Here is a 10,927-nt window from a genome sequence, read left to right on the forward strand (position 1 = left end):
GCCCGAGAGATCTGGCTGACCAACGCGCTCCCCGGGTGCCGTCCCCCGCTCCGTACCGGGGCTCCCCTCCCCGCGCCTGCACCGCCCTCACCTGCCGCCCCGCCCCGCTGACGCCGCTCCACGTCCGGGCGGGCGAGCGGCGGCCGCCTATAAAGCGGGCGGCGGCGGCGGGCGGCTCCTCATGGAGCGCTGCGCACCGCCCGCCCGCCCGCCCGCCCGCCCGCCGCGTACGCCCTTCGTGCTGTCACCGCCGCCCGCCCCGGGACCGCCAATGCGCGCTGTGGCGTTCATCGCCGCGCTGGCCGCGCTGGCAGGTGGGTGGCGGGGCCGGCGGGAAGGGGAGCGGCGCGGCTGAGGGGACAGCGCGAGGCGGCGGTTGGGGCCGTTGGTGGGGCGGGGGGCAGGGGGCGGGGGGGCGCGAGGCGGGTGTCGCGCGGCGGCCGTTGGTTTGCCCCACCGCGCCTTTTCCCCTCACAGCCTGCCGGCCTGCCGCCGGGTCTTCTTCGCCCAACGCCACGGAGCCGGAGCGGCACGGGGGCTTTGGCCAGCGGGAGCCCGAGGCCGTGTCGGGTCCTGACTATGAGGAGGATGAGGAGTACGAGGAGGCGCTGCCCGTCCACCAGTACATCGTGGACGACTTGATCCGAGGTAAGGTGACAGCCCTCCCCGCGCCGGGGGATGGGGCCGGGGGTGAGGTGGGCTCGGCGGTGCTGGGCCTGAGGGCTCGCCACTTGTGAGCACCCTTTTTTTTTTTTCCCCCCTTTACCTCATGTAAAGCTGCTGTGCTTTGCTTGCGGAGTACGGAGCAAAAGTGTGCTTCTGCTTGAAACTATTATGTTAAAAATCGGCTGCCAGGGATGAAAACTTAGCGTGAGCGCAGCTAGGGTGTGTGAGAGCTGCCGGCTAGCTGATTGCGTGCTGTACTGCTCTCCTCCTGTTAAACCTGACAGGCGGGCTCTGGTGGGGTACCTACCACCTACTTGGCATGGGAACTTCAGTGGGGTTTGTGGGTGCTGTTTGGCCCTAAAGATGGGGTTTACATCAGGTTGTCTTTCTTGTTCTAAGGATTTTCTGGGTGTTTTCTTATGATGGTTTATTTGGGTTGGAGTTGACTAAAGCAAACACTTCAACCCCTTAAGTTGCTGCAGGAAAGCTTGTTAATGGTCTTTCAGGCAATACTTCACTGTTAATAGCAATTGCGTGGATTTATTGTAGTTTGTCTACTTGCTAAGCTGTGAGGAGATCTGAATATACTGCCTGACTATGGGGATGGGGAGATTTTGTTGGTTCTGGCCTAAGTGTGATTGTAATACCAGCCAGGTACCTACAGGTGATCTGAACCCAGTAGATGTTAGTAGGCTGGTGCTGTTGCCCATCTAGGATGCATCTGGCCACTATTTTTCCTGTGGAAGTACCTGGAGACTTGAATGAGACTAACAGACTTCTTGTAAAGGGGTCCATGCTCCAGATGCTCGGTCTAGGGAATTTGTGGACCCTTGCTGAAGTTTTTAACGAGCTCGAGTCCTCCAGGGGAAACAGGAATGTCAGAGTTATTGAGCAGTTTGGCCTGTAAAACTACTGGCTTAGTGATTTAAGTGTTGTATAACTGCACAGAAACCAGAATTGTTACCAAAGGTGGTTGGTTTGTAGACCAGCTCTTCTGCTTGGCATGAGGTTTATCTGTGGAGCCTTCAAGCTGTTGTGATTCAACTGCGGATGGCTTTCCTGGCTGTGCAGCTTGCAGACAGGGACGCAGAGATCAAACTGACAAGCTGAGCCTTGAAGAGAGAAGAATGGAAACAGCCTCAATTATGGAAGTGTTAACCTAAATATCAAGTCAAACTGGACAGAACTCCTATAGTAAGCTCACACTTCTAGGGACAGGAAACCTTGCTGCAGGAACAGGGTTCCTCATTTACATATTAATATAGCTTATACCATTTGAATCAGACTTCTGGTTGCTGAAGGCATTTTTGCTTTTAAGTAACTTCAAGCCAGGCTTGTTGCTCGAGAAGTTAAAATGATCAGCTGTCTAGACAACAGTGAACTACACCTTGTTTCTTTGTGCAGACTTTCTTCTTGTCTCTAGAAATACAAGGTTATGCAGTAGTCTGATCCAGGCGCATCCTATTGCGACGATTGCCTATATGAATAGTGCTCTGGGTAAAATAATAATACTTCAGGAATTATTTTTATTAGGTCTGCAGAGCACAATAGAGAAATTGAAGAGTCTTGTAAATAAGACCTGCTCAAACTCACCTGGTTAACTGTTAGTCCTGAATAGCATAGTGTTGCGCTGAGAAGAGTTGTGTTGCGGCCAGTAGGAAAGGGATGCTTTCTTCAGAGAACCAGTATTTCACCAACTTGATCTAAAATAACACTGTCGAGCTTTGACTGCTGTGCGGAGCAGCTACAGAGCTTATGACCCATAGTCAGTAACTGGCTTTAGCTTGTTCTTCCCAGCGAAAGGAAGATGATTGCCCCTGCTTAAAATCCAAAGGCTACTAAGTCACCAGCATTGTAAACCACACTCTTCTAGAGGTTTGTCTTAATTGAGATAATGAGGGGCAACAGTAAGCGGCAGAACAAATAACTTGACTCTTGTGGACTATCCTGCCTTCGCTCCTTTGGTGCACTCGGCATCTCTCAAAGTAGGAGAACTGGAAACAAACTGACTTCTGTGGAAGACAGCACTGCACGTTATTGGAGAAACAAGTATGCTGACTGGGATAGCAAGCTGTCCTGCCTCTGCAAGTGCCCAGGACTATCTAGTGAGTTACAAGGCCTTTCATCACTGATGCAAATGGAGAGTTTAGAACGATGGAAGCTGTTAGCCTTGCATCGGAGTCGATATCAAACTAGTGGATGGCTTGGCTCAGTGTGAACTCAGGTGTTCTCTACAGGTCTTTACTTGAACCTGTGCAGTTTCACTCAAGTATCTTACGCTGTGAAATGCTGTAGTCCTTCAGCTCTGCTGCTCTTCATCTCTGGTGGCGCTCTCAGCTCATCTGCTCATACTGCTTTTCGTCTGCATTGCACAGGACGTAATGGTGGCTGATTTGGGCTTAATGAGCTTCTAAGCTTGCTGTCTCTGTGCTGGCTGTGAAGTGCTGCATGTTTACTTGCATCCTATGCTTCCTGGTCACAGGTTCTCCTGCAGTGACCGTCCCCCTGCCCCTCCCCAAATTCTGTAATTCAGTTTTCACAGAATCTAGCTTTTTAGCATTGCTAGACTGCGTCGTCTTGTCATTTTTTCAGTTGAACCTGTGGTTAAACCCAAGCCAACAAAGAGGGGGGGTGAGAAGAATGCTGGCAAATCAAGAAGAAAGAAGAATAAAGGGAAAAACAAAAAGAAAGGGACTCCCTGTGAAATGGAATACAAAAACTTTTGCATCCATGGTGAATGCATATACCTAGAACATCTACAGATGGTGACCTGCAAGTAAGTTACTCGTACCTTGAGTTAGGTGTGATTGGCGTGAGCTGGTGGCATATGAGGGCTCAGGAAAAATCAGTGTCAACTTGGCATAGATCCATATCCTGCAGTATTTTGACTGAGAATCTTTCTGCCATGTAAATTAAGTGATGATGGAATCTGAGATGCATAACAAGCCACTGAACTCATCAGTTGGTCATAAACTCAAACCAAAAGAATGAAAAGGCGTGTCTTCCTGGAACATCACGCCCAAACTAATCTCAACTTGTTGAAATGCTGACAAACCTTGTGCTAGAGCAGTGACTGCATTTCATGAACGTGCTCTGAAGAGAGCATCTTGAGATTCATGGGAAACTCTGAAGATGTCTAAGTCAGGTTTGAATGTGTGTGGGTGTCCTTGGCTCCAGACAGCACCAGAGCTGATAAGAACTTGTGTTAATGTTTACTTGCAGGTGTCATCAGGATTTTTTTGGTGAGCGCTGTGGTGAGCAGTTCATGAAGACTCAAAGGAAGAATGATGTGGCAGACTACTCGAAGACTGTGTTGGTAGTGGTAGCTGTCCTGCTCTCAAGCATCAGCTTCGTTACTGTACTGATCATTGTGATAGTGCAGTAAGTATTACACACTTTGGTGTCTATCTAGCTTAAGTGTGAGCGGGGCTTGTGTCCAGTGGCCCTGAAATGTGCATGGCTCAGCTGAATTACCTGTGTGGAAGGCATCCAAAAAGGCTGAGTTCTTATCCCAGCTTGGATATGTCTTGAGCAAGATGAGAAGTTTGTAAGTGATTAAGTGTTCACTTACCCTCTCTTGCTATTGGCTGTGGGCAGCCTGTGACCCTTATTTTAAAACAAGAGCTTTTCTACTCTTGCTACATCCAGGGTAGTTACAGTGCTGCAGAATGTCATCAGGAAGGGGAGGAGGAGCTTTAATGCTGACACGGCAGTGCCTTCCCTAATCCTCTTGGAGAAGCCTGCAAGCAGTAACATAACAGCTTCATGCACTGCTATTATCCAGCAACTGGGTACACAGCTGGAGGGAAGGAACTGGTGCTTCAACTGTACATTTATTAATGGAGGGTGCTAAGCTTAAACACTTACACTGGGGGGCAAACAAATGGGGAAACAGATGCTGTCAGTCCCAAATACTGTACTGCTTGCTGTTCAGATGGAGATAACAACCATTCCTGCCCAACCAACTGCTGACAGTTCAATGTGGTGGGTAATCAGCTCCTGCTGTGACTAAATTTAAAGAGCTTTTCTGGGTATCTGTTTCAAGCCATATATCCTCTTCTTTGTACCTGCCAAAAAGCAGTATGCAGCAGCTGTCTTGCTGCCTGTGCCTTTCCTTCTTAGCAATGTGTTCTCCAGGAGCTTGTGCTGAGGTTAGATAGTCAGCATGGGAAGCCTGATGCCAGCACTTCCTGAGTATTGGAGCGATCCTCCAGTTCTGACACTGCAGTTCCACCACACTGGAGCTTGGGATGTTGTAGGTGAATCTTAAAAGTTCAGTCTAATTTTAGGTCTTGATGAAGCACGTCAAGAAGTGGGTATGTGCTGTACCCTTTCCTGCAATTCGGGAAACAAGGCGTACATTTGTCATTTCATTGTTGCTTCATATTTAGATCTGAACTTAAGGAACTCTGGGATGAGCACTTGTTCTCTGAACACTGCCTCATTCCTTGCTGCTAGGAGATAACCAATTCTGTAGTGCTGTAAGAGCAAATGAGCATCGATGGTTTCTGGAGCAAGCCATGGAATACAATTAAATTTGTTTCATGCTGTGAACCTGCATGAACTTAAAGCATGTGATTCACTAAACTGTACCTTCATCCAGAGAAGCTAGATGGTCTCTTTGGAACAGTTACTGGGAAAGACTGGAGAAACTGGAAGAAAATGAGTAAGCAGCTTGCTTATTATGTGTTCAAGGGACACATCAAGGGGACAGGGACTTCAGATACTTGAAGTCCATAGGGCTCTGCTATGGGGAGGAGGAAGGCAGTCTGGTCTCTGCAGCCATTTGCTAAAGCCATCAGGAAATGTGTCCCCCAGAAAGTCTTCTGGTGCTTTGCTCAGTTCCAGCAATAATCGAGTTTAAGCTAGCTAATCGGGTTTAAGCAAAGAAGCCCTGGCTCAGTGAGGCAAAACTGCCAGTGCCTAACTTGGGGGCTCCTTGATTTTATCATCAGATACTGCTTGATGCTGAATGTTTAAAATCTGTCTTGCTTGAAACTTCTTGGTTCTGAGGAGTTGCTTGAGGATTCAAAGGACATGAGTCTGATGCAGAGGATGTGGGGGCTGGTAGCAACAGGATGTATATCAGGGTTCAAAATGATCTCTAACCTGCTGTAATTCCACAGGGTCAGGAAAAAGTGTCCTCAATATGAAGAGAAAGAAGAAAGGAAAAAACTTCGTCAAGAAAACAGAAATGGCCATGTTGGTGTGTAAATGAGGAGAAAGCAGGTATGAAAGCTGACTTGAAAAGCCTTTCAGTCCTTCCAGGCTGGAATTATCCATATGAGTATTGCATGCATGTTTTGCAAAGCTGGTGTCTGCTTTTAACACTTGAAGGGCCTTGGAACATAGGTTACGTGGGAACAAGTGGCTCAGTTTCCTGGTTTCCCCAAACCACCCAAGTTGTATAAATTCTTCAACATCTCTATTAACTTTCTGGCTGCTGTCTTAAAGAATAAGTGAGGATAGGAAACTGTACTCAGATAAGTGGACTTACAAAGGAAAAAATCCCTCTTATCTGGGCAGAGGCAGGTTTAGTGCAAGAAACCATGCTGAACTTCCATCATGGAAGGTGGTGCAGCAGCCAAGTGGATCATCACCTCTCATAAGAGAAGTACTGAGCATTTTCATGTCTTCTCTGCAGTTTCTGGTGCCTAGAGGCTTTAGACCAAGATAAAGCTGCCAATTCTGTGAGCACCATAAGTAACCTCTTGGTCAGGTGTCATACTGTCATAACAACTGAGTGCTAAAGCTCCTTGACCTAGGTGGATCACTCCTGGGAGCAATCTAGTGGATTTTAACGAGCAAGCACGTTGGTCTTCTCTGAGCAAAAGTATACCTAACAGCAGACTCAAGGACCCTTACTGAATAGGAGTTATGCTACAAGCTGAAGGAGTAAACTACAAAGGATAGTCTGAGAAGTTCTGGCAGAATTCAGAAGTTTTGCTTTACCACGTGGCAGCTACAGGCCTGGTCCAGCTTTGTCCAGTGACAATTGGAGTGTTTTGCTCAAAGCTTACTTGAAGCTGAAGAGTATGTAGCAGAGTGTCCTCAGGTGTGTGAACATCCTTGACCTCCCTGCCTCGGATGTAGGGTTGACATGGTTCTAGCACAGTGTGCTTATGTTGTGGGTGGTGATTAATGTGCCTGGTCTGCCCCTTACAGAACAATTCTGATGTGGCCACTGCCAAGCTGCAGGGTACCTCTGGCTACCTGACACATCCACCTGGACACTGTGGGCTGGAGCTGTTGCCACTAAGCCCCGATTCATCAAGACAGAGGCTGCTGCAAGGACATGTCAACGTGCCACTTGCTGCTGAATTGCTTGCTGGGGACGACAGTTACCACTACATCTTGGCACAAGGATGTGGCAGGAGGTGCCACTCTGGGGGTAGAGAACCTGCTATCAAGACCTGCTAGAGGCTACTGCTACTGAGCCCTCTCTCTCGGTGCTGGAGCCCCAGTCTCTGCTGTTGTGTGGATGAACTTTCTTCAGTTAGCAAGTCTCCTTTGGCCACTCTAAGGGAGAGAGCTCGTTGCAGCTGTCGGGAATGGATGGAGGGGAGAAAATTCCCTTCCCTCTGACAAAGCGAAAAAGGGAAGAGTTCTGGATGACTTCTCTCCCTATACCTCAGTGGATGAAAAACCTAATTCTGCTGTCACTGTGCTCCCTGTTGATATCAGCTTCAAAGAACTTCATCTCTAGTTCCGACTTGCAGGGTGTTGGTAGCAGATCTGTCAGCCACACCCACGTTCTGTTACTGTATGTGTGGAAAGTAATCCCTCTGAATTCAGTAGGACTCGTGTGAGTGGAGTTACCCATTTGCATGTGTGCTAGCCTGAGTTAAAATTAGTCTCCTCAGGATGCTGAGACAGTAAATGCAAGATCTGAAGCTCTGTATCTGAAGGAAAAGACCCATGCTCAAACAAGCCGAGAAGCCTGGGCCCATCTGTTATAAACAAGGAGCTACTTCTGTTACCCAGGTACTCAATGCTGCTTTAAGCATAAAAGTATAAAACGTTTCACATTGGATCCAGTCGGTTGAACTTGACCAAGAACCTGTTCCTCTGAAGAATTAAATCCATGCACTGACACTCTGCAAGCAGTGGTCTCTTGTGCTCTACCTTTTGGTGCAAAGAACTTGACTTACCTCAAACTCTTCTGACCCAAGTGTCCTTGCTTTCTTCAACTGTCCATGCAGTCTTGAGCACAGAGTATTATCTGAGTTCAGTTTCTTCTTGGAAGAGTGAGTGTGTTCTGTATAAACAGAGCAGAATTCTTCTGGTAGCAGAGAAACACCATTAATTGTCAAGTCCTATCTGTAAATGTGTAAATATTTATTACTGTATTTAATATTTAATGTTTCCACAACAAGCTTATTTATTTTATAATTAAACTTTTTATATAACCTAATGGTGGTAAGATTTTTTTTTCTTGCTCTCAGGAGTATATGTAAACACTTGAAATTAGAGCTTGGTTTCTCCTCAAAGCAGGAATTTCAACACTGAAGAGCACAAAGGATGGCTGTGAAGAAGTAAAGCTGTGTGTGAAGCATGAGCTTGCTGCTCTCACAAGAGCACATGTTGTTTGTAAACAGAACGTGCAAATGCAAGTACCTGTTGCAGTAGGAAGTATATTTATTTCAACTATGAAGGAATCTTTTAGTTCCTGGATTAGGGAGGGGTGAAGTGAGCAAACTGAAGTTTGAGCTAATGCATACCCCTTTGCACTGGACTCGAGCTGGGAGTATTGAAGAGGGGAGAGCCTTTGATCTCCATGTGGTCAGAGAGAATTTGGACAGTGGGTTGAACCTCAGTCTTAAATAAATGAGGAAAAGCCAAATAGCCTCAGGCCAGTGATTCCCTAAACAGAAAAGGGAGCCTTGGCCTCCACAGTCGACCTTGAATGTCTTTTCATCCCCAGGTACTTAATAGTCCTACTGTGTGCTGATGTTCCCTCTAAACACTTCTGGCAATGAGCTGCGGTCTAAGTTCAGAGTTACCTGAAAATATGAGTGTGAAGGGGGCAAGTCTGGCTTTTAAAGCCACAACTATAAAGATAAAAAGTTTTGGGGCCCTTTTCTCAAAGGATCTTTAAGAGGTGCTGCTGACTGCCTTAACTTGAGGCAGAAAAGGGAAAAAACAACAAAGCCAACTAGTTTTAATTAGGACCTAGGTTGTGCATGCAGTGTAGGAGTAGAGCATAGTCCTGTCCAGAGCAGCTGAGATACTTTGGCCTTGGCATCCTGAGTTAGCCAAGCAGTTCTCAGACTTTGAGAGTGGCCTGTAGGGTATGTAGCTGAGATACAGGTAAGTGTGTTGCAACATCTTATGGGAAGATTGCAAGCCTTCATTCCAGGGAACTTGCTTCATTACCAAAGTAAACAACACTTCTGCAAGCGGCTTTTCCACAGACATTTGCTATTAGAGCTCTGGCAAGAAAAGCTGTTTCTGTCAGTCATGCCAAGCTGTTTGCTTTGGAGTAAACAAGCTCAATCCCAGTGGTAACTGAGCTATAGCCTAGTGAGACTGGGGATGGATTACAGCTCCCATTTGAAAGCCATGAGACTCCTGGTCCAGAAACTGTTCTATCTCCAGTGTTCTTTCTGGAGTAAACGTCAAGTTTCCTACTTGGTAGGCTAAACCAGTACTAGCATAGAAAATGGAGCTCTTTTCCCTCTTCCCTCCCCTGCTTGAAAGCCTAATATGAGTGAAGCTACTAGTGTAAATTGTAAATTCTGTCTGCTGTGTATTTTTCATGCTCTAATTACTAAGTGGACTGGAGGGTATTTTCCAAAAATAGGCAGTTAGGAACTGGAGAGGCTAACTGAGCTATTTCTGGGAGGTTAGACTCGAAAATTTGAGTGTCACATGGCATTGTCCTGGTTTGGACTTGAACTTGTGTCAGTAATCAGAAAGGAAAATCACTGCTGAGTCTCCTTAGCTGAAAGTTTGGAAAAAGTGGAGGGCAGACTTCATAGAAGACTTGTTCCTCACTAAGGATTTGAATTACAGACAGGTTTTCTGAGAGGCAGGAAAATCAGCAACTCCCTTGTAGAGAAGATTTGCTATGGGTTTGTCACATCCAGCACTGCTATAGTGCTTGCTAGCAGAGAAGAGGTCTTCTGTGCCTGAGAGGTAACTGCTGTCTTTTGCTAGGCAGGGACCTTCCTGTGTTTCCTGCAGTGGTTTGCTGAGTGCTGTAAAATATGTTCTGTGTTTGCTAAGGGAATTCATTTTTGAGAAATTTACTGCAGGTAATTGAGGGCAAATCTCCCAGACCAGGATTTACATACATAATTGTAAATTCCGAACTGATATACAGCTTTGCAGTAAATAAAAAAAAAATAAAATCCTTCATTATGTTCTTAATGGATTATAACTTCTAGCAAGCAGCAATGGTTTTTTCTACTTGAGCTGTGGCACTAACTAATGGCAGCTTGCTACCAGCTTCTTAATGTAAATTTGATGCACAGGTGCCATCAAGATGTACAGTGTCCTCCAGTGGGTCAGTCGCTTAAAAAAATGCCCCACAACTGATGGGTGGAACTATATGTGTAGAAATGTCTTGCTGTCCAAGGATGCTACACTCGTGTGAGAAGCAAATCTGATCTGCTGCAGGGCAAGGCCAAAGATAATTTTTATTGTTGATCCTGCACAGCGATGTCTGCTCTTCAGGATATGTGCATCATATGGCTTTTAACCTGCTCCCCTTGCCATGGAGTTCCCTTAGTTCCACTATGCATGCGTGGGTTTCTGGTCCCACATTTTATTAGTAAGTTATGCCTCCAGATTTTTCTTGGCCTTCCAGTGGCAGTGTTACTTTGACAGGAGGGCTTCTGGGTCCTTGTCACTGGTAGCTGCCTCAGCTGAGACCTGGAAGAGTAGCCTGATGTTCTTGCACAATTTTCTGCACACATGTCTGATTTTGCAAGGTATTTTCAATCACCAGATCAGTGTCCAGGATTTCTTGTAATGTGAGGGTCATGTCTGCTTGCACAATTCCTTCCTCTTTCCCAAACCTTTTGTTCTGCATGATTATTACATTTTGTAGAAAAAGCTCAATAGTTCCTCATAGTGTTCTTTTCTATTGTGTATTTATGGAGCTTTTGAGTATTTTGCAGTTGTCTATGACCAGAGTAACTTCCTGTCTACTTCTGGACTTAGCTTCCCTCCTACTGCCCTCCTCCCAGAATGCCCATTTTCCCTCAGGGCAGTAGCAGATGTTACTTTGAGTCTTGGCCTGCTGGGTATTACAGGA

General features: G+C 46.5%; 1 protein-coding gene across 1 annotated transcript; it reads left to right on the forward strand.

Moving 5' to 3' along the window:
- The first annotated feature begins 206 nt into the window (after positions 1 to 206).
- Positions 207 to 8,054, forward strand: AREG (amphiregulin). Its single transcript, XM_042796784.1, has 6 exons — positions 207 to 314; positions 478 to 648; positions 3,259 to 3,442; positions 3,889 to 4,047; positions 5,793 to 5,895; positions 6,832 to 8,054. The coding sequence occupies exons 1-5, from the start codon at positions 272 to 274 to the stop codon at positions 5,878 to 5,880; spliced, it is 645 nt and encodes a 214-aa protein (XP_042652718.1). The 5' UTR covers positions 207 to 271; the 3' UTR covers positions 5,881 to 5,895; positions 6,832 to 8,054.
- The last annotated feature ends 2,873 nt before the right edge of the window (positions 8,055 to 10,927 follow it).

This window comes from Tyto alba, unplaced genomic scaffold, assembly GCF_018691265.1.
Source record: "Tyto alba isolate M040663 unplaced genomic scaffold, T.alba_DEE_v4.0 Super-Scaffold_23, whole genome shotgun sequence".
Classification (NCBI taxonomy): Eukaryota; Metazoa; Chordata; class Aves; order Strigiformes; family Tytonidae; genus Tyto; species Tyto alba.